This window comes from Asterias amurensis, chromosome 1 (assembly GCF_032118995.1).
Source record: "Asterias amurensis chromosome 1, ASM3211899v1".
Taxonomy (NCBI): Eukaryota; Metazoa; Echinodermata; class Asteroidea; order Forcipulatida; family Asteriidae; genus Asterias; species Asterias amurensis.
The window spans coordinates 868,790-893,889 of record NC_092648.1 but is presented as its reverse complement, the minus strand read 5'-3'; the positions used below and the strand labels follow the sequence as shown (position 1 = coordinate 893,889).

Below are 25,100 nucleotides of genomic sequence, written 5' to 3'. Positions count from 1 at the left end.
TTATAAAATGCATATGATTGGAAAGATGTTTTCAAAGTAGAATACAATGATCCACACAAATTTGCCTCGAAATTGCGTGGTTTTCCTTTTACTGTGCGAACTAACATGGTCGGCCCATAAATGACTCCCATAAATGGCCGACTGTGCTAGTCGACGAGGTAAAAGGAAAAACGTGCAATTTCGAGACATGTTTGTGTGGATCATTGTATTCTACTTTTACAACATCTTTCTAACCATATGCATTTGTTAACAATTGGTTACAAACGCTTTTTATAAACAACTCGACCGATCCAAGGCAACGTGTTCCTTTAAGCAGCTCTATGAATTTGGGCCTTGGTGAAAGTCGTGTTTTTCTTATCCTACTCATAATAACATGAGTTTATATTTCTATAAGGTTGGGTTCTGGCTTGGGTGAGATTTGTGGTAAGAAACGATGCTGGTTGGATTAATGTGAACATGGATTTTAGGACAAGATTGCACCATAATATAATAAATATGACTGGGTTCGACCACGCAAAGGCAATGATAACACCAAGACAAGCAAAGCATTAGGAATACTATTGTCATCTTTTTAATATTGTATAAATGTAAATAAATACTGTACATTTTATCTGATATGTACATGCTAATGCAACACAGGAATACACATTGAAGAGTCATAATAAAAAAAAGTGTGGTTAACAATATTTTACTTCAATTTTGTTAAATTAATTTGGGATTTATAAACTGATGTTTTCTTGCAGGCATGCAATATGCAGATTTGTTTTAATTTCACAACAGGAAAAACTGAAAAAATAGCTGAAAATTTACATACCTGGGCGTTGTAGTACCGTTAATAATAATAGTAATAATAATAATAGTAATAGTGGCTTCTTATATAGGGCTCATATCCGTCACTCAGTGACGCTCAAGGCGCTGTTACATACAGTATTCCCTGCAAGGTATTTGGGACTACTTTTAAATTATGAGATCTACTCCTATTTTGATATTCTGATTAAATAATGAAACATTTACATGTACATAAATTCCAGCATACAATTCATACTTGTACAAGGAGCAAAGGATTTCAGATTTACAAAATAATTGGCAAAATTCAATTGAATTCATCAAAACACATCTCTCATCCTCTATATTTACTCACTGATAAATAAAACCTTGATTTACTCACTGATAAATAAAACCTTGATTTACTCACTGATAAATAAAACCTTGGTTTACTCACTGATAAATAAAATCTTGATTTACTCACTGATAAATAAAACCTTGATTTTTGCAAGTAGATACTGATAAGTAAAAATCAGACAATACAAAATCTACAGACAAATCATTTTATCAGTTGATATATATATTAATTTACTTCAGCAGTTGATTTTCTCAAATCAGAATCCCTCACTTGTCTGTTTGACAATTTGTAAGAAACAACAATTTACAAACATTCTACTTCTGAGGATTTTGATTCATAATCAAAGTTTAGTCAATTATGCAGGGTTGAGAAATTTCAGACTTTTATCTGAATTAAACTTTTAAAGCCAGCCTGCTGAACTTAAAAATCAGCCTTTTAAAATTTTTGGGTCCACATTGTTAACTAGTACCGCTGTTTGATCTACTATGACAGCATGTGAATGTGAACATAAACTAAATCAAATCCCATAACTTATCAAAGATGACATTAATTTGTCTGAAATTGCTCATTGGATTAACATCATGACCATAAATGTTGTAATCCACACTTGGCCCATGATACAGCGTTTTTATTTGTTGATTCGCAGCTCCATGTTGGTTTGGAATTCCGTTTTCATTGGGAGTTTATACAACCCTGCAGTTGACCTTTTTGCAGTGATTTCTGTAATGTCAACAAACCGGCCAAGTTGATGATAGTTTAAGAGATTTATTGGCACAATAAGTGTCATAGTACCACTCGCTGTTTACATTTCACTGCCATTATACTCCGGTTGGGCTCCTGTATAAAGTGCCATGATTCAAACTAGGGAACCTTATCCTCACAACTACCCCCCCCCCCCCCCTTAGAATTATTGAACAACTTGGCAGGCCATCAGACCCATAATTTCATCTTGAAAAGGCAAGGCCTTTTCATTTTGCAAAGGGCACTTCCATTGGAAAATCGTCAAGTCAATCAGAAACTTTTGAAGGGGCACCAAGGCCAAGACCAGCGCAACGGGGGCCATGGCCTGAGTATAATTTCAGGCGTGACTGGGAAACAAATCCATTTTAGACTGTTTTAGATTAACTCATCCAAGCTTCTTAAAGAATCAAAATTGCACTAGATCAAAAACTACAATAATATTGTTAGTTTTCCAGGCATGGAGTTTCATCTTTGAAAAGGCAAGGCCATTTTCATATTGCAAAGGGCACTTCCATTGGAAAATCGTAAAACCTATGGGACACTTTTGAAAGGGCACTAAGGACAAGACCAGGGCAACATAGGTCATGGCCTACGCGCCCTTCGTGTAATTGCAGGCCTGAGTTTTCTGTCTGGTGTTTGAAAGACTCATATGCTGGTTTTTCATTTCACATTTTAATTCAGTCTTTGGTAAACATGCAATAATTGACTGGCATGGGACTTGAGCCTGTGACCTCCATATTTACATACTGGTGCTTTACCACCGGAGCTGTCTAGTACAATATTGGCAATCTCACTATTTTGTCAATATCTTTGTTCGGGGGTGTGCTTGTCAGAAATAATTGTGGTGATACCATGTTTATAATTTGTTTTTCATATATAGGTCTGCTTCATTTCAACAGTAATTTTTAATGATGTATGATTTGTGATGACATCATGTTTTATATAAAAAAAATCATCAGCTAAATTTTAACAAACAGTTTTTATCATCTTTTTAATGAGCAGAAAAATTTGAGCAAATAACTAACACGCCTTTCTTTAAAAAAAAAATTGTATTGCCTATATTAATTCAATCCATGTTTCATTTAAGGATTTGTTTTTGAAACACTTTAAGATTTAAAAGAAAAACAGTTTTGTAAAGATAAGATGCAAAAACAGTCATTGCTTAATATAAACCCTTCATGATCATTATCAAGTTAAATTGACTGATGAAAGAGTGTTGAACACACACGGTTTGTTTTAATGTGGAATATATTTGCACTTTCTGACAGGCAGTTGTTTGGTCTCCATAGAGATGGTGGACATGTCAAATATAAACACACTTCCCCCACTCATGTTTCCGGCCTTCACGCTAAAACAGGAAATTGTGAATTTGCACCCTGGTGCCGACAGCGCCACTATACCTCTTAAATCTGAACAAATATAGCCACAAAATAAACATTTAATCATAAATTCATTGATGGGTGAACTTCCAATGCACAGGCAATGTGTAAAAGCAACTACAAAATACTTCTTTGATAACATTCTAGTTTCACTCTTGAAAAGAAGTGATTTTTGACCAAAATATTGGCATGGTATTCCCAAGCTCCATCTTAAAGAAAAATTCTTCTTCCATAATTATATAAATGTATTTAGTATTGTTGCAGCATAAATCAAACCTGAGCAACTTTACTCATTGTTCACATTCCTTTCTCCACCATGACTGAATCTTAGAAGGTTTTCTTTGAATTGACGTTGATATTTATCCCATTTTTAATCATTGCAATCCAGGCATTAACTGACTGGTGTAGGAAATCACTTGATCAATTAACAAGTGTTATTATCATGTCATGACGTGGTTGTAATCCAGTTCTGGCCTGGCTTGTGTTGTAATCCGGTTCAATGAACTGGCAAGTGTTGTAATCTGGTTAGGCCTAGTTAGTTTTGTAATAAAGTTACTGGCTCAATGGCATTGTAATCTTGTTTTGATGCTTTAACCTGGTTAAGTCTTGGCTGCAAGTGTGTACATGTAATACCATTTCTAGCATCTTGTTGTTTGGTTCTCCTTACGGCTTGTTGATGTACATGTAATACCCTTTATAGCTGTCTTGTGAGTCCACCTTTTGCCTAGTGGATGTAATACAATTTCTAGCTATGGTTGTTCAGTTCACCGGATGGCCGGCTGGTGTAATAACCGTTTCTAGCTGTTCACTGACTGGAGGTTGATGTAATACCATTTCTAGCTCTCTGGTTGTCGAGTCCACCCGATGGCCGGTTGGTGTTATAACTCTCTGGTTGAGTCCATCTTTGGCCTAGTTGATGTTATACTCTTTCTAGCTCTCTGGTCGCTTGGTTCACCTGACAGGCGGTTGATGTAATATTGTTGGAGCTTGTTGTGAAGGCTTGATACAAACACAGAATTGTAGAGGAACTCGTCTGTCCCAGCAGACATCGTAAGGTTGATACAGGGTGATTTGTTTCACCTGTTAAAGACAAAGTTGGAATTTGCTTACTTTAACAAATGAATACATACTTTATCAATATTTGTATTTTATAACTTTTTATATGCTCTCGTGTAGAGACCTTTTGACACGAGAACCGAAAACCAACAACCATTGTTTTGGCGCCAGTTGGCTATTCCAAAGGTTGCATGCAATATCATGACAAAAATTCACACGATCACGCACATTGCATTCCCAACAATGGGACGTCCCATGTTATGCGAGATCGCACTGGTGCTCTGTCAGTGTGCTATTTATTGTCATGTTTGTGTTTGGTTACCATCGATTGTCTTCTTGGCTCACCATTTGTGTTTTTTATGCATCCCAACTCTGAAGATGAATGCATCGGAAAGCATTTTGTTTTTAGCTCAAATAGGCATCAAGAATTATCATGAATTTTGTTAAAAGGTTTTGCAAGAGCTGGCGCTACATACCTGTTTAATGTCCATTTGATTACCCATAATGACAGACCACACAGTGTCTTCTTCAATAGTTTGAAATGACAAATGATGAACAAAACGTCTCGCTGAGTGTAAGGATTCTTCTTTGTTCTCGTTAACAACAACACTTAAGATTCTCCTGAAGTGCAGATCAATGCAAGATGACTCCTCGGTTATACTGGTGGTCTTAGAGGCAAGCATCTCTGGGCTATGCATCTTATTAATGTAATCCAGTGTGTATTGGACCATACTGGTGTGTCTCGGTGTCCAGTCAGACTCGGGTAGTTTCTGTGTAGGAGAAGAGAGTTACGATAATTATAAGCAATATTTATTTTTTAATAATGTGGTGTTTTAAAATATGCTGTACTTTATGAATGATTTAGATTATGAAGGATTAACATGGATCTTTTATTGGTCCACTCTAAGACAAAAAAAGACATTTCTTAAGTAGGATTTGAAACTTAGCAAAGTGGGAGTATACTTAGGTGAGGTTTGCGGTAGCGCCATGTGTAAAAAGAACTGGCGGTTGACTACTCCTTTGACAGTTCATTCAAAATTTGTTTGGAGTGATGTTCTTCTTTAAGTACTCATCATATGTACTCATGTATGTTTCATCAGTTATACATTATTAATATTATTGTTATTATTATGGGTCATACATAGTACATGACCCATAATAGACATGTTCTCAAGAGAGGGCATTATCACTCGAGAAATATTTGTGACTATTAAGGCAACACAAATCAGCAAGATACATTTTGTTTGGTGAGAAACACTTGTTTCGAATACAGATTTGCAACCCTCAAGAAGCTGGGAATTTTAGGTTCAAACCACACACCCCAAACAGCTGGTACTGAAAGCTGGTTATTCAGACTCTGCTTGACTTGAAGGTACCCAGTCTGATTCCAGATTGCCTTACACAATGACATCAATCCCACTGTGTAGAGATCTCTCTAAGTGACTCAATAATTGCCTAATGAGAGTGTATAATCCCCCATCATTAAATATACCAAACTCTTAACATCTACTCTCTCATTAAATAACCATATTGACTCCTGAGTCTACATCATTAGTGCTGTCACCCGTCACAGTAAACCTCATGAATGGACTCTTTCATTCATTGAAAACTTCCATACACCGTCAAGCCAGCACCTCTTTCACTCATTGAAAACTTCCAAACACGGTCAAACTATTTACTCTTTTACTCATTGAAAACTTCCAAACACAGTCAAACCATCGTCTTCCTCTTTCACTCATTGAAAACTTTCAAACACGGTCAAATCAGAAATAGTTTGTGTAGTAGAGTTGTAAGCAAAGGCTCATTGAAAACTTCCAAACACGGTCAACTCATTTACTCTTTCACTCTTTGAAAACTTCCAAACACTGCCGAACCAAAATAGTCTCTGAAGTAGAGCTGTAAGTAAAGGCTTCCTTGTTGAATTAAGACGCAGATGCATTGTCATGTTTACCTGCATGAAGCCACACACACAGGTCCAGGCAGGAATGTTAGCTTGCTCACATGACCGGTGGCTGGGAATTTCCTTGGTGAAAATGTTGACAGCTTTAGAGGCAACGACGCCGTCTACTCTCTCCATGTAGGGATAATGAAGGAGAGACTTCATGCTTAAATGTAGATCGGCTTGTACCTAGGAATATATTTATTGAAAGATGTTATTGGGTTTCACAATCAGTCATCAGTGATTTAACTGGTTATCTGTCATCAATTATTACTTCTTCTCAAGCTTGTCAACCAAAGCTCAAATATTCAAAGTTGTTAAAGAGCTACACAACCAATTACTGGTGATTTAACCATAAATCTGTCACCAATTATTACTGCTTCTTCAAAGCAGCTCAACATTTGTAGAGTCTGTTTGAACTATTTCACCAATAAGATGTCTGCAACCATCAAGATGATAATTGGGTTTTTAGGCATTGCATAGTGAGATATCTATGTATATTTGGATTGCAGTAACACCATGTATATACATGTATATCAACTCGCTGGGTATATGCATGTAATGAGTAAGGTAGATGGCCTTAGCTTTCGATCCGAACCGGACCTTCTTCAGAGGCCTAAACCAAGTACAAACAATTACATATAGAAAAAGAGAGGGGAAAGGGATTTAGGGAAGGATCCAGAAAGAAGTGGGAAAATAACAGCCAATCAAAGTTTCTGTTTCAGAAACAATTGGTGGCTATGAATCAGTAGGAGTAAAGTGGTGAGGAAAAAAGATGTTCAGTATGAAAGGATGGATTACTGGACCATAAAAGTGGTAATTGCATTGTTCGATAACAACTTGCTGGGTATATTATGTTTTGATAACTTGTCTTGCTATATAAGTTACTGCCTCGTAGTAAATTTTTCAGAATTTGAGAGACTTCTCTACTACCACAGAGTAGATTTCAGAACTGAGAAGTGTCATAAAGATGATGCTAGGATATATAACAATTGATCAGTAAACTCACTTACAAGGTATCGTTGTTGATTACTTATAAGGTTTGCCATAACTTGAGGTTGTTCTTGTAGCAACCATGTTGGCATGACAACAGATAAAAATGGTAACAAAGTCTCGTAGTAACTTGCAAGATGTGACGGATCTTTATGTAGAGGTTTACCGTGGTCTCCTAAAACAAACTGAGAAATAACAGGACATTATATTAAGCAGTATATGCTATTCGTTACCTTAATGTCTTAAGATACGGGTATTTTTCTGTAAGTTACATGAGGTGACAATTTGAGGTGAAATGGGTTTGACTTCCTACCTCTCACAATTAGAACAATTGCCAAGAAAGCTATTTGGGTCCAATTTCATAGCGTTGCAAGAGAATAATGAATGGAAAAACACAATGTTTGCACTTTGTGTGCTTTCATTATTATTATTATTATTATTATTGGTTAATTAAAAATGCAAACATGGCGGCCAACAAGCCGAATTGCGGATGCATATATACAAAGAGTAAAAATACAATAATTATTATTATAAATCTATTAATAATTCATATGGCTAAAAAAGGCTTCAGACCCGACGTCTTTTAATATTCAAGTGAGAAATTACCCCTTTCTCTAAACCTACACTATACTTCAGAGGGAGACATTTCTTGCAATGTTTTATACGATCAACAACTCTCCATTGCTGGCTACCACGTCAGGTTTTATGCCAACAATTATTTTAACAATTATTTTGAGTAATTACCAATAGTGTACAGTGCCTTTAATCTACTCTCTCTAAAGATCAACCTACCACTACAAGGTTCTTGTTTTCTTGTAAAACTACTTCCAGGAAGGAGGCCAGTTCAGTGTCAACTTGATTGCCTGATTCTGTCTCCCTCCTACAGGAACAACAACGTTAGAAGAAGAAACATCAAATACAAACATAGGGGTTATTGGCAACTAGGTCGCCTGTGTAGTAACATAAAGTAATGGCATGAAACAGGAATTAACACTTCAAACGTCTGAAACATTTCCCCTTTGAAATTATGAACAAAAACAATGATTAGGAAGGAGCTGGTGTTATTTTTCATGGTTCTATGGTTTCATCCGGGCTGTTTTCTTTTTTAGGCCTAGGGCTTATAAATATAAAACTGACTTTGATTTTGCACAAGTTTCCTATCTTTGCCAGACTCTGAATCTGAATCTGAATCTGATTGATGAAATCGGCAAAGTATCCTAATGGAAATATCACACCAACTTTTTATCAAAAAGTTGTGAGAGAAAAACCCATGTTGGGAAAACCCACTATCCACACGCAGGCTTCAAATCCAGGTATCGAACCGGAGTCTACAGAGGTAAAAGGCAGGGACATAAACCACTGTAGAACCAACCTGACTGCCCTGTATAATGCATGGTGCAGAAGAGATAGAGAGGGGGTGGGGGGACTGTAATTATTGCAAATTAATTGCCATAACACTTATAAAAACAGAGTATGCTGATGAAAAATGGCCCCCAGTTACAAAATGAGTTATCCTGAAATAGAGTCCCAACCTGTGAGCTGCGTTTAAGTCCAGAGCGGCCCATTTAGCCTGATGGGGGTGTCTCAGGAAATCTCTGGTGTAGTTGAGAATATATTCATGTAACATGTGGTTTCCATCACACAAACCGGACAGGATATTGGGTTTCACCTACAGCAAAATATACACAAATATACTTCATTTGGATGTAATATATTGCTCCCTCGATACAGTGACAAGATGGGTTTAAAGTGAAGTCACAAAATGGATCAATGCTCACAATCATCTTGGGTTGTTGTCATTTAGCCTTCAAGAAAGACTCTACTAGGGTTGAAATGTTAGGCCACTAACTTTGTTTGCATTCAATCATCTTGCATTGACCTCACTTTGTCTTAACACAAACAGCATTAGACATTTTATTGATAATTTGTTTAGTTTTTTAATTCAGGCTTCACACATGAGTGTAACACAATTAAAATGATACAGTTATTAACAACAGAAAACTGGAGATTGCCCAAAACCGAAGCAAATTGTTAATATTGAAAAGAGCATGATACCATTACTACTGAAAACCCAATCCACACACAAGGCTCTGGCACGAGGTGGGATTCGAACAGGGATCCACAGAGTTGAAAGGCAGGGAAAGAAACCACTAAGACAACCTGATCCCAACACTGATAAAAAAATATAAACATACAAACCTAAGACAGCATTATATGGTTATATGATATGTAGTGCAATTTCAAACCTTAGACAGGCATTTCTTAAATAGATGTAAGAGTGATTTGCCTGGGATTTTTTTCACAGGACTTGGCAAAGTACTGAGTATACAGTCCCTGATACCATGGGTGTAAGGGTAAAACAAATTATGTGACACTTCTTTAGTTGTGTTTCCACCTTACATACCTCCTCATTCTCTCGTTTTTGCCATCCATGCTCAACATGAGCAAGAACTGGAGGTCTGTAGTGACAATCCTTTAAGAAAAGATCAAAGAAGAATCATAACAATGGATTGTCAAATCTTGACTTCAATAGATGAAGACCCAAACAAGCTAGCTAGCTATCAAGCTAGACAGTCTCCCATGGAGATATTCTATACTGGGATAAAGAAGGGAAGAGCTTTGAAGAGTCTGGGTGAGCTGCGGTATTCTGCTCAGCTTCAAATTCTTTTAAAGGCACTGGACACTGTTTGTAACTCTTCTACATAATTGAATACTTACTTGGTAACGAGTAATGGAGAGCTGTTGATGGAGAGCATAAAATATTGTGAGAAACAACTCCCTCTGAAGTAACGTAGTTTTAGAGAAAGAGGTAATTTCTCACTTAAATAATAAAAGACTTCAGGCCTTAAAGCCATCTGAAAGCACGCAAATTTGTGCAACTGAATTGGACTGAATTGGTCATCGAAGTTGCAAAAGAATAGTAAGAAAAAAATCCTTGTCCCACTTTCAGATGCTTGAATTCGAGACCTCATAATTCAAGTCAAAAATTTGAGTGAGAACTTACTTCCTTCTCAAAAACAACGTTATTTCAGAGGGAGCCGTCTCTCACAAAGTTTTATACTGTCAGCAGCTCTCCCAGTGCAATTAGTGTCTAGTGCTGTTAATTATTGCAGCCAGGTAAGGGCATATTACTCCAACAGAAATCTGTATCAAATCAAACTAAAATGGGGGAGGGGGGTTACAGCAATATTTGCAATCAGAACGTGTTCTGTATCAACTGATTTGATTTCAACCTTGAGTGGCTGAGTCTATACACTCCCAACCACTAAGACTTTCACCCTAAATCCACCATGTCTATGCATCAAAAGGCGGATCACTTTAAATCTCAGGATAAGGCCTTTTGCTTTAAGGATTATGATGTTTGGATACAAAAGTCTCTAATCTCTAGGACAACAATGGGATTTAGAGTGAAGAAGACAAAACATCGGACTGTTGTTTTGTCAGGGGTTCGTGGAGAGTATTCCAAATGACCTCTAACTATCTCTTAATCCAAACCAGAAATCTGGGCAAAAATCTGGGACAAAAATCTGGGACAGAAAAACACTCCAAGGTCATCAAAATGGCAACTTATTTTCTTTGACAACTTAATCCATGAGCATTGGACTGCATGATTTGTGAGCCATTCTAAGTTGTTGTTAAGATACACTCTAAAAAAGATGAGTGTTTTTTGTTGGCAGCATTCGTGTTCAGACAGGAAAGCTAACGAATTGGTCTTATTTTTGAACAGCCACGTACTGACAGTCATTAAAGCAGTTTGCATGAGTTTGATGAAGGTGGCAGTTTTTACTAGTGTTATCTTTATCTATAGGAGAAAGACTCTGCTAGGGTCGAAATATCAGGCCATTAACTATTTTGTTTGTACTTATACCAGGTCCTTTTGGTGGGTAAGCAGTTTGCAACTGCTAGTTCTACTTTCCCTTTGCTATTTACGGGGCATTTTGTTCACTATTCTAGATGCTGCTACAAGCTTCACATGAATATAAGTTAAAGCTAAATTGTGTTCATATGAAAGCTTCTTAAAGCAGCAAGTTTGGCTTAGCTTTGATATTTATGCTAAGTATGAAAGTACTCACTAATCTTAATTACCTTACAATGAGTTCTGGTGCCCATCATTCCACTGTTATTATCAATTCCATAGCTGGTTATATAACCACGATCTGACGCATACTTCCATATCCACTCTTTCACATCTTTAGCATATCTACAAATCAAACCATGACATTCTATGTTTAATTAACTGTAAGACAACGTAGTTATAGATGGTTAGGCAGAGGTCGCCCCTTAGCTGCGCTGGATTATAGACAATGTGGCAAAGTGGAGTGGTAGAAGTGGGCAAGAGCTGAGAATAGCGGCGATTGAAAGGGAACAGGTGATGGCAGCAACTCCAGGAATCTGTCTTCATTAAAATCTCAGGATGAGGCGGCCATGAACTCTAGTCTATGCGGAATGATGATGAAGACCCTGAGATTGCTATCAGTTTCTTTATAGGTTATTTGAATACAAGGAAACGACTGAAGGATTGTTTCCTTTCATTTGTTTATTCTGAGACTTCCAATATCAACAAGAATGCTAAAAGAAATAAATACTACCAGCCAATAAAATGTAGATGTTCTGCTGTGTGATAGAACCATTGAAAAACTTCTACATGTCATGAAAATTACAAGGGTGGGATTTGCATTGGAGGTTTGAGCAGTGGGGTAAGTGGCTATTGATAAGCTGGTAGTTCTGCCACCTCATGTTTATCAAGGCGGGATGTGAATCACCCAGTTAAAGCCATTGGACACTTTCGGTAAACAGTATTGTCCAAGGCCCACACTTCTATATAAAATACCAAACCTGTGAAAATTTAGGCTCAATCGGTTATCGGAGTTGGGAGAAAATAACGGGAAAACCCACCCTTGTTTCCGCACGTTTCGCCGTGTCATGACATGTGTTAAAAATAAATACGTAATTCTTGATATCGAGAATTGATATTGTTTTAATGTTTTCTCAAAAAGTAAAGCATTTCATGGAATAATATTTCAAAGAGAAGTCTTTCACCATTACCTTCTGTAAACCCTGTAAGTTATTTGTAAATCTGTGAAGTTCTAAACAAATTTCTGTACCGAAAGTGTCCAATGGCTTTAATAGCTCCTTTATTTTGAACTTCTGTATTTATAATGTTTTTAAACATATATCAAGTAAATTAAACAATTATGCATAGTACTCACATTCCCTTAGTCACTTTCTCTAAGTCCAGTCCTTCATAGAGTTCTCCAGAGAATAGTGGTGTGAGGTTTAATGCTGTAGAACTGCTGATGGAGTTGAACCGATTGAAGAAAAACGATTGATGCGAGAGAGAATCATGGCCTGGGTTCGAGTTGTCTGAAACATGACAGAATTGGGTCAAAAATTTATCACACATTATATACCATTTTTAGTGCAAAACTGGATGTAGGCCTATTGAACCCACAGTCCCAAAAATAGGAGGTAGTAATAATCTGGCAAGAATGAAATTAAGAGATTGTCAAGGAACCGTTAAAAAAAAAAGAAAAAAATCTTATGACATTTTCCATCATGAGGGAACTGGCACTATAGTTCCACCGTAAACAGATAGTGTTTTGTTGTTGTGGTTAATGTTCATGTGGTTTGTAATTAATTGTTCAGGCCTGGTATTTCATCTTTGAGAGGACAGGGCCATTTTCATTTTGCAAAGAGCTCTTCCATAGGAAAATCTATGGGAACCATTTTTGAAGGGGCACCGAGGCCAAGACCAGGGGCAACAGGGGCCATGGGCTGATTGTGTATTTTTGTAAGCTAGAGGAAACACCTTTACCATACCTTCAAAATAACCATTGTACAACCGCTTGAGTACTTCCATGGTTTTAGGAAGGCCACAACTTCGATGAGCCTGTGCCCTTGATGTAGAATCCAAAGCAATAGTGAGAATCGAGAGTGGTTCCCAGACTGGCTCTTGGCTCTTGACCTCTTGGAGACGCTGTTCTTGTTCTTGATCGGTGGCCGGCTTTGATAAGAACTGGGTGTGGTAGTTGTGAAGGTTTCTTGACCTGATAGAGAGAGTACAAGTTTTTCAAGTCAATATTTATAGCATAACAGCACCTAGTCAAAATATTGATCATGTTAATAACAAACAATTTTTTTTCGCTTCAAGTTACTTACAAAACTGTCATAGTAAAGCAGTCTTATAAACAGCTGGCAAAATTATCTTCAATCCCTCCACCCCCCCCCCCCATGCCAAGACCTTCTTCAAAACAATTTTCACTGTTGTCTTAATCATGTCCAAGTTATTTTTATCAAAAAACTGTCAAAATCAAGCAGCCTAAGCTAACAACATTATCTATGCGCACAGCATTCCCACCCCCCCCCCCCCAATACTTCGACCATCTTCAAAACAACTTTCAAAGTGTCTTATTTTCACCCAGTCCAATCTTGTTATCTGTCAGCGCATTGCAACTGCTGTGGCAACTGTTGTGGAACGCATCTGAATTTTGCCTAAAAATAAAGGCCTGTGAACTGGGTCGACCGGATCAACAATGCCACCATGATTCAACCATCAATCCAATATCGCTGTGATGGAGTATGGGAAGGATTCATGGTACATCCATAGTCAAGGAGACTCAGATATAATTGGGCTTTAACAAATTCCACCATGCAGTAAATCTATTAAAATATTTGATTTTCAAACGTTTTAAAAAAATGAAGGAGATGATATTAGCATATGGAACAGTTGGAGAGGCTAGGGCCCAATTTCATACAGCTTCTTATAAGTAGCTGAGCATAACTCATTTTGCTTACCAGATTAAGGCAACAGCCAAACTACCATTCCACACGTACAACCTGTGACTGGTAAGCTGTTTAATTTTTGCTTAGCAAAAAGCGCTGTCAACCAATCTTGTTAAAAGCAGCCCTACGAAATTGGGTCCACGTTTCTTTGTTTGATTGTCCGTCTAAACGCTATGTGCCCAGACCTCCCCAATGAATAAAATTCAAGAACAGACAAATGAAATATTATCAAATATATTTGTAAATAATATGATGAGAACATTTCACGAAGCACAAAATCCGCTTTAAAATGAATGTAACTAGTTGCTTAATCCAATCTTAGGTCCCAAGATGACAGGTATGGTATAACATATGGTGTGTTACTCTTTCAACACATTCAACTTGCAACCGTAGCTACCAGCTGAACTCTCCAGGCACGGAAACCTTGCATGAATGACTTCATGTAGAACAGAAGTTTCCTTGTGGTTGTGACTTCACCATGGCAGGAAGTAATGCTGATATTATGAACTATTTCCAACCGGTCTCAAAACTTCCTCTGTTAAAGGCAAGGGATACCTTTTGTTTTTGGAACCATTTGATTCTAGATGTCTACAATAAAACTAACATCCGAATATTTTATTTCGAAAAGTGGTTGCATTTTTTAGATGTCGCCGAAAATCTGGAGGATAACTCCAGATAAGACACTCTGAGAAGCGCCAGGCGGTAGTGCTTCTCATTGAAATTTTGGAGCATAAAAACTCACCTTTTTACTTAACCACATTACTTCTAATTGAAATGTTTCTCAAAAATGCTTGATACTATCAACTGCTTCTAACCAAGGGGTTTATTGCAATAGACACCTTGCATGTTATGCTAGATGACTGGGGTCAAAAAGTGCCCTCACTTGGGTCAAAGGAGGCAAATGATTGGACAATAGTTGTGCGTTAAAACGTGCATGTGACCTCAGCGTTCCTGTAGCATGCAAGGAGTCTATTGTAAGAGTGATACGATCCCTTTTAAACCTTTAACTCTTAAACTTACTTTTTGTTTTTGCAAACAATATCAGCATATTCTGTTTCCATTGGGATCTCTGTAGGTCCTTCGTAGTATTTCCATACTGCAGGTCTTCTGTAGCTACCTCTGGTAATAGTGTACTCTGACTCTAAGCGATCGATTTGGTTGACGCGGAAACGGCCCTTGCAGTTAACACTGATATTCCTAAAAAAAAATAAAAAAAAGGTAAACATGAACCTGAAGACAAATGACGCTCAACAAATTTATACAAATTGCAATTATTTCAATTATCACTCAATATATACAATTTGTACCAGTCAAATTCAACTCACACCAGCCCTCATGTTTCCTAAATATGTTTCCTAAATTCATTTGAAATGTCAGAGCTATTCAGATAATTAACAACAGCATGTTACACATGTGAAAGAGCTTTGGCCCTAACTTATCCCTTATAACTGTGTACATATACTGCAATTATGTTTGACCTTAAAAATAAGTACATGCAGAGAGATTTGAGGAAAAAATGCACCAAGTGTGAGAGGGAAAACGACGAAGAAAGCAGCTGGAATAACAGGATATATTAAAATAAGGAACTTGGGTTTGCACAAGTTCAACACGCCAGGTACACTTTAGCTAGAAACTTTACATAAATAAAAACCATTTAAAGGTACTGGACACCTTTGGTAATTGTCAAAGACCAGTATTCTCACTCGGTGTATCCAACATTGCATAAGTAACAAACCTGTGAAAATTTGGGCTCAATTTGTCATTGAATTTGCAAGAGAATAATTTACTTGAAGGAGCGAACTCCCTTGTTGCATTACTTTGTGTGCTTTCAAATGCATAATAAAAGGCTTCAGCTGAGGTCTTTTATTATTTGAGTGAGAAATTACCTCCATCTCAAAAACTACGTTACTTCAGATGGAGCAGTTTTTCACAATGTTTATACTATTAACAACTCTCCATCGATAGCTAACAAGTCATTTTGATGCTAAAAATTATTTTGAGTATAACCAATAGAGTCCAGTGCCTTTAAAGTGAAAGTGTAACTGCTTAAGATTTGAAAACAAAAATGTCCATGAATGCTTCCTACAAGTTTTAGTGACATTTCTTCCAGGTGCAAGAAATCTTTCATAATGTATGTTGAGTTTATTTTAGCGTTAGTTAGCTCTATTTCCCCATGGAGCAACCCCCCCCCCCCCCCCCTGAGATTCAAACCTGTCTGGTCTTGGACCCTAGTGTACAACAAGTCTCTATTTCTATAATATGACTTGAAGGCTGTAATCACTCGTAAGAAGCCTGAAATACAAAGATAATTTAGAGTCTCAGACCCTTAAAGGAAATGGCCAATGAGGAGGCACTTCAAACCACTGATTATCACAAGAAACATTTCATCAATAAACTGCCTGTTAAAAGACACTCCATATCCTTGGCTAAACGTCTTAAAGCCTGTAAGCACAAAAACTTGCTAAGCAAATATGTTGCTTAACAGAAACAAATTACCAGCCAAAATTGCATTATTTTTTTGACTGGTGCCCCACTCAATTTTGGCTTAGCAAAGGAATGTGTCAAGCAGTATTTTCTGCTAAACAGCTTTATGAAATTGGGCCCAGATGGCTCGGATTGATGAACATGTCACACATGACCTGGAAAAGAGTGCAAGTTCCCTTGCTAAACCAACTCAGCGATGTAATTTGTTTTGGTCTCGCTGTAGTATGTGTAGAACACCCATTGATAAAGTCTCTTGCTGTGAGTTGGAGTTATAAAAACTAAGTTTGACGTCTGGCTGTGTATGGCCATGCTGATTGAATGAATAGACACACCAGGCACACAGCTGGATTGAAATAAACAAGGACTAGGTACAAATGTGACATCGGCTTAGTCTTTCAATTTCATACATTAGGTGTCCATCGGTAGACAGATGTGTTTTGCACATAGGGGCATTTCATGGGAACTGCGCTTGAAGCTAAAACCCTCGACACTTCAACTCAAGGTCTGAAAAACGTGGGGCGTTTTTAAAACAGTGTTTTTGTAAACATGGATTTAATTATGAAGTGTGGCTTAAAAATTATAACAAGCCCATGGGACCCTTGTGTTTGTCTAACATTATGAACTGCACCCACAGGCAAGATGCTTAAGTTTGAGCATCAAACCTTGTCACTTTTTATCATATTATCCTTGAGAATTTATGCACTTTTTTATCATTTTTGTTTTTAATAAAGACCGTTTACTTTTGCTCTGATAAAAACAATTGTGTTTAGGTAAGTGTGTGCAATGGTTTAGCTAGTAATGGGTTTGTTTTTTGTGGCTAACTCCACAGAGCCGAATTTCGTAAAGCCTGTAAGCACAAAAAATGCTTAGCACAAGCCTATTTTGCTTAGCAAAACAAAAGGTAACCAGCCAGAACACCATACAGTTATATCATCAGCACACTAGCTTGGAGGGAGACTCAAAACAACTAATATCAACATATATCTGCTTTCTGTAGTTGTGATTTATGTTAATTGCTTGTTTAGAGCCTTAGAGAAATGGAAGCAGTTTCCCGAAACGGAAACAGAACACTTTTGAAACTTCAGAACCTTTGATCGGATGTCACTCGGATGTCACCCCAAAACGTTCCCCTACTTCATTCCATTATGAGCAGCCTCTGGGTTCAATCCACTTCCTTAAGGTCTCTGAATGAGAACCCACTTTCAACATTTGGACAAAAGCCCCCCCCCCCCTACAGAGACCAGAGACTGCCAATCACAATCATTCAAAGTGCATAAACCATTCACTGTAGTTTGTATTATAAGGGCCCTTGTGAACACACTTGAGTGTGTAGTGTAGGGGTGGTAGGGACGGCTCCTTTTTGGTTCGCCAGACCTTACAACAGTATGTAAAGATTTCTATCACACCTTCAGTGCCTTGATGGATCCATAAAAACACCTCTAGCAGCAAATCAGCCACAAAGAAAACGACTCAAAAGAGTGTCTACAAACTGGAAGGCTGGTTAAAGGGGACTGTCGTCACAATCTTAGTAGGCCTGTATGGCTGTACATTGACAGGGCTCAAATTTACCACTGTGACGCACTGGCCAGAGGCCAGTGTTTTGTCAGTGTTGGGCCAGTCAGAAGACAAGACAAGTCCAGTGGTCTTGTTTCAAGACACTGATGTTCAAATGTTGAGTTTGAGTCTCAGAAATATCTTTTAATCCTGCTGGTTATTATCCATAAAACAGAAGAGATCAATCTTCTCTTATAAGTGTTTGATACATCAGTTTAGATGCTATCTCAATTGCATATTGATACAATCCCAGTCCAGTAAACATTCTGAGCTTCAAGTTCGCAAAAAGGACTGTTTACGACTGCTGCTGCCAGTGTCTCAAAAGTCTCCTGTTTTACCTTCCCTTTAAAGGCAGTGGACACTATTGGTAATTGTCAAAGACTAGCCTTCACAGTTGGTGTATCTCAACATATGCAAAAAATAACAAACCTGTGAACATTTGAGCTCAATTGGTCATCGAAGTTGCTAGATAATAATGAAAGAAGAAAACACCCTTAACACACAAAGTTGTGTGCGTTCAGATGGTTGATTTCGAGACCTCAAGTTCTAAATCTGAGGTCTCGAAATCAAATTCTCAGAAATTTACTTCTTTCTCGAAAACTATGGCACTTCAGAGGGAGCCGTTTCTCACAATGTTTTATACTATCAACCTCTCCCCGTTACTTGTTACAAAGTGAGGTTTTATGCTGATAATTATTTTGAGTAATTACCAATAGTGTCCACTGCCTTTATTGGAATGAAACTTACCTTGTTGAAGAGTTATATGTAGAGAATGAAGGAACCATATTACACTCCCATCCTATACCATCTCTACACATCGGACTAGGAGCCGTTAGATTAGGCAACTGGCATACACTGTCACTGGGTGGTCCCATCTCATCTAAGAACAGAGAATGCGTCATATTCTTCAGCCTTGAAGCCCACATGGATTCAACTGAAATAAAATGTAAAATATAAATGATTAAACAGTCAACCAAATGCAGAGCAAGAAATAAGCCTCAATATCTTTCTCAATACTTTAATGAGTGTTTCTGAATAAAACTTTGGTCAGTTTAAACTTCACCAAAACTTTACCCAAGCCAACCTAACTTCACTTTTATTTGATGAAAAAGAACATTACTTGACAGAGTGATTATGTTAAACCCAGAATTCCGTACTTGGAAAAAAATCACATTAGACCTATTAATTGACCAAAGGAGTTTGTTGGTTAATGTTATTGCTTCTACATACAATGCCTAATTTAAGGTAGGGGTCCAAATAAATTACTTGACAAAATGGCCGGTAAGTGCGGTAATCCACCCCTAGCTGTAGCAATAGTCACAAATAACTTTCATTTTTAGTTGGTTCTTTTTTTTTTCCAAGTTAAAAGAGAGAAAATTCACTAAAATGTCAACTGTATCTCTAGAAGTCTTCAAGTTGTTGTGAATTGAGTCTTTGAAGAGAGATGGGTATTTCTTTAGTCTCAGATGCTATAAGCGGAAAAGCCCCGTCTCCGAAACTGTCTCGGTGAGTGTGAAAACATGTTGATTGTAAAATCTATCAGTCTATGCATGCATCAACCCCCTCCCGCCCCTTCCACTGAGCCAATGAGTGTAATCGTTCACCTTAAATGAGCTTCATATGACAGCAAGGAAACTTGGGAGGGTAACTGTACTTGCACATTTTGTTCTGTAGTCACCTTTTTCATTGTACAGCGGTGGTCACCTTTGGTAATTGCCACAAACCAGTATTGTCAACACATACGCATGAAAATACAAATCTGTTAAAAGTCAGGCTCAGTTGGTCATCAAAGTTATAAGAGCATACTGAAACACAAAACACCCTTGTTGCATTACTTTGTGCGCTGTAATAAAAGGCTTCAGTCCTGAACCCTTTTGTTATTCAAGTGAGAAATTACCTTTCTCAAAAACTACATTACTTCACAGGGAGCCGTTTCTCACAATGTTTTATACTATCAACAGCTCTCCATTGCTCGTTACCAAGTAAGTTTCTATGCTAACAATTATTTTGAGTAATTACCAATAGTGTCCAGTGCCTTTAAGCTAATGAATCATCTATACACAGGTCCAACAGGAATGAAATACCATGTCATTCCTGTGAGAGATAGACTTCATGTCTAGCTGTAACACAATCATCAGGATATTATTGCCAGAGAAACACTCTAAGTCCACAGGATTTGATTAAAGGAACAAGGTTAACATGAATGCCAAGCTTAATTCATTACATGCAAGTCAGAACGCCACAATCAAACAGCAATGTTTCCCTACAGCGAGTGTAAGTAATTGTATTTTTCAAGATCATGTTTGTTTATTTTAAGATGATCTTTATTTCAAGGGAACTCAGAAAAACTCCCAAAAGGGGATCTAAACCCCAAGCTAGCCACAGCCAATCTCTCTCATACAAACACTGGTTTAACGTCTATGATTATGAATTGCACAAATCAAGAAATTGTGATTCAGTAACTAAACGATATTTATTCTATGGTCAATGTGAAATCAGGGGTTAACCGGGGGATTCGAACCCACAACCTTGTGATTGCAAGTCCTGCAGTCTAACCACTTGACCACGGTGACCACTGCATCATGTACTTGGGCATATTATTTTGGCTTTGAATAATCCAGTTTGTACACTTAAACAGATCTTTTGAAAAGTCTTAAGGTCTTAAAAGGCTTTTGTAGAAACACAACTCTGACTTTAATTGCTGAAAGTTCATTGAACTGAACGCTCCGAGTATTTGGAGATGGAATTTAGATTGAAATGCTGTTAACAGCAGGGTATAATGAGATTGAGTCACATAAGAGCAAGCGCTTTGGAATGTACCAGGTGGTTAATATCAATCGTTGGATCGTGACAAAATATTATTTGGAATTCATATTAGAATCAGGCAAAACTGGATGGGAGCTACATAAAACATCTGCCAAAATGCTTCAATGCTTTAACATACGGAACTGTATGAGGATGAACCAATTCATCCACTAAAATGCAACAGCATTGTCTGAGAATAGAGCAAAGACCCCTAGCAGGACACTCACTGAAACATCAAAGACCCTGTCTCTCTCTAGCTTATCACCTGGTCACCAAAACATGGAAGGAGAAATATTTGAAGACAAAAGTTCTTCCTACATGGCTATACACAGGGACATCGAGGTGCTTCCAGCTGATCTTCCCAACTTAATGAGGGATAGACAAGAATGGGCAAATCTCAAAATGATTCAGACCTCCGTCGACTAGTGAGAGAGAAAGATGAGAATCCAGTGTCCATAGTTGTCAGTTTCTGGGAGTAGGTCAAACAAAAATCAGGTTATAGTTATGTCAAGTACAGTTCTTGAAGTGACTTAGTGTTCCACAACCCCCCCCCCCCCCCACTCCAACTCCTATCCCTCAGTGATCTGTGAGTGATACAGTGGTCATAGGCCTAAGATACTGCATAAAACCCACAACAAGATTACATTTCCCATCTCCATGTCTGTTTCCTTCTTCTCATCCTCATCCTGCTTTATTGGTTTTGTACTAAAGTAAACATCCAATCCTCTATGGTCTGAGATGGTCTGAGGGTCCAGGAGTACTTGGTTCATGGAGTCCTTGCTGGTCGTCCAAAACAATGACGGAAGTTTATTCTTGAGACGGTTTCTTTACCTACTTAATAGGCTTCTCTTGAAGGGCCTTGCTGTGATTTAATCTTCATAGATAGAAGGTCTTTCATGAGTAGACCAAGGGAAGCTAGATCTCATCAATCCTTGCCCAAGGTGTACCCCTAGGTAGGATTCATTCCCAAACCAACAACAAGAACAAATCCAAACTCATAACGAGTTTCTTCTGCTCGTTATCCTGTGGACATAACAAGCACTTAACACTCATTCAGGTCTTCATGGCGTGAGGTGCTATTCTTCAATTATACCACTTGATAGAGTTTGGATTTAATCTTCCCGTAGGACTATTTAAACTAGGACTTTTGTTGGACACTTTTCTTGCAACCCGGGCCATTGATCTTTATGGTACCAAGGACTCTGTCCAATTTTATTCTATACTTTGGGTTACTCCTTTGTTGCTACCTTTTAGAAATAGACTAAGTCATGGTTTTCTGAAAGGGGCAATGTTTGACTGCCCCAGCTTGGTCAGAGATACTGGTTGCGTTATGGAGATCCAAACAGTGGGGAAAAGAACTGATTCCATCATTACAATTATTGTATAAAGATAATGAGGGGAACTGCTTTTTATTGGGCATTTTTACTGGGGTGTTTTATAGAGGGGTAGCATTTGGAGGTAGTTTTATATCCTACTTTGGTACAACAGGTGCTTTCTCAATTAACTAAGTTTGTTTAGATGGAACAAATTTGAATTTGTTTTCCAAATGTAGTGAGGTATAAAATACAGAATTATAGAAAGTGAGAATGAAGGTAAAGTTTTGAGTCCTCTTCTGATTCAAAGTGTGTTTGATTTAACCATTCTTCTCTAACTGTGGTCAAATTTATTAAAACATTTTGTCATTTTAGGAAACTTACCAAGCCCAAGAACACTTTGTTACACAATTTCATTGCACAGTAAGTCTATATTAGGCTGGTAAACACTCGAGTATAAACCTTAACTGATGAACTTGAACTTGATTTGTAAATATGAAAATAAACATTAGCTAGTGTCTAGTTCAAGTGCAGCATTGTAATTTAACGCAAGGGTCAACAGCGCTCTACCTTGAGGAATAGACTAAACTTTTTGCTTCTTCAGTTTTGCCAGAATTCATAATACTAATCAAGCAATTTCAGTCTTTCCTTTACACTAAAAAATTTTAAGTTAAAGGCCTAGCTAGTGTTTAATACTGTATTAGAAACATTTAAGTCTTTGAAGAGAGCCAGCCTTTATTTTGTGTTTGTAATGTAAACAAGTTCTCCATTAAACTATTTTGTGGGATCATATCGCCAATTTAATTTGAAGGTCATAGAAACACCACATTAAGTCCACCACAGGTTAAGATAAACAATTTAAAGACTGACCTATGTGCAATTTGTAGCTTTAGGACTAAATAGGATTGTAGAATCTGTTAGTTTGTTAATAATTTATCATAGGCAAACCTAGGATATTACTCAAACCGGTAGCTGATTCTTTGTTAAATTACAATATTTTTTCCTGATTTGTTATCCCATAATTTACCCCCCCCCCCCCAAAAAAAAAACCCCCAAAAAAACACCCCACCAGGACACATCCCTCAAAGCAAAACAGAGACCAATATCATAAAACCTCAATTTGTTATTGGGAGAAGGGAAACACTTCTCAACATGAACGCCCACTACACAAACGAAAACTTCACAAGAAATAACTTGTGGACTGGAAACTCAAACATCTGAATAAAAACACAAGTTTTCTACATGACTTGGGTCCTTGATCCAATAATGTAATGCTCTAACCAGACACCTGAATATTGTTCAATGATTAAACATTCTAAACAGCAGTCTATGCGTGTCCATTCATTAAGGTGATGTTTACACTGACTTTTCATCCATAACTGAGCAAACTAGAGCAATTATTACCACCTGAATTAACCCAGAGACTGACAAGGCACGAAAAGTGAACATCTCTTTCAAAAAACTTTTTCGTATTTGTGTGACTGGCAACCAAGTAAATGTAGCCTCAAGATAAAAGCTACAACGTGAATAATGCTATTTAATCTTAGGCGATGCTAAAAAACTACTCTCTTTGAATCAAGATAAGGTATGTGTATCAGCAATACTGCCATATACCTGGTGACTGGAACTCTTCAATCAGGAATAGGTTCAACAATGTCAGTAATGACACATCCAGTAACTATTACATACAAAACTACTCTCTTTGAATCAAGATAAGGTATAATATCAGCAAAACTTGCATACTTGATAACAATGACTTGGTAATTATAACTAGTCTCTTTGAGTCAAGATAAAGTACAAGAAGGCAATACTTGCATACCTGATAACTATAGGCTTTTGAAATAACGTTCTTTGAATCAAGACAAGGTACAGTAAAGACAATACTTGGGTACTATTCTTTGACTGGATTAACTACTCACTTTGAATCAAGATAAGGTACAATTAAGGCAATACTTGCATACCTGATAACTCTCTTTGAGCATGATAAGGATAGTTGGCAATTATATTAGTGCCATACTTCATATGACATGTCACATCAATCTAAAAAGGCAAGGCCATGTATTTGATAATAACTAGCAAAACTGATGACTTTCACATCACTTCATTGAATTCTTTTGACAATGCTGATATGACCCAATTTGAGGATGCAACAATGCAATCGTGTATAACTTAGTTGGGAGTAGAAAAACCAACTTGGGAAAATAACGGCTTTCATAACAACCTACCAAATATCGGGTTTAATCATTATTAATTGTATGGAAAAGAAATGAAGTACAAAGTAATTTCACCTTTTCGATTCCTTGGGTTTACGACTGCTCTGGTGTTGCTCCTCATCTCGATGCCAAACAAACCCCCAACAACACTTCGCTTCCGACTCCTCCTACTTGCGTCCTCTTCATGGATGAACCTCTTCTGGAACATCACAACCTCCGATTCCTCAAATTCATCTTGAAACACTGTCGATTGCTTAGATTCCCCGAATATCTGCTGATCAATTCCATCATCTTTCACCTGGATTAGATTTATAAACACTAGAATCTGTGGGATGATAAAAAGCAGCAGAACCACGAAGTACTTCTCACGCTTCATCTTTTCAATAGGTGACTGAACCAAGCCTGAAATTGACTGTGTGTGGCATACCTTATGCGCTAAGTAGTTGGTTGTTAGTCTTTCGTCCAGACTCCCGACTTCATGATATTCGCGTTCAACCGTGTTGAACAATGAGGGCGCTATGTTACTTTAGTGGTTGGGTTTTGTGTTGGGGGGCCGTGGGCGGGTAAAGATACGCGCCTATGCATAGAGCTATGGCCCAATGGTATCAGTGGATAAACTTGATGCGTTATGATTGGTCTGCCAGAAGTGACGTATTTTGGTCACTTGCACTAGTCTGAACACCCGACGTCACACGTAGAGGTCCTTACGGATAAAGA

At 37.6% G+C, this 25,100-nt stretch overlaps 1 protein-coding gene across 1 annotated transcript; it reads right to left on the bottom strand.

The window, feature by feature from the left end:
* Positions 1-150: 150 nt before the first annotated feature.
* On the bottom strand, positions 151-24,759 carry LOC139941561 (uncharacterized). The gene is made up of 13 exons (XM_071938119.1): positions 24,459-24,759; positions 18,800-18,986; positions 15,035-15,211; positions 13,052-13,278; positions 12,442-12,595; positions 11,318-11,432; positions 9,636-9,704; positions 8,764-8,900; positions 8,024-8,111; positions 7,252-7,416; positions 6,251-6,427; positions 4,776-5,069; positions 151-4,323 (listed from the first exon to the last, which is right to left on the bottom strand). Exons 1-13 carry the CDS (start codon positions 24,757-24,759, stop codon positions 4,195-4,197), a joined length of 2,220 nt encoding a protein of 739 aa, XP_071794220.1. The 3' UTR covers positions 151-4,194.
* Between the last annotated feature and the right edge of the window lie 341 nt (positions 24,760-25,100).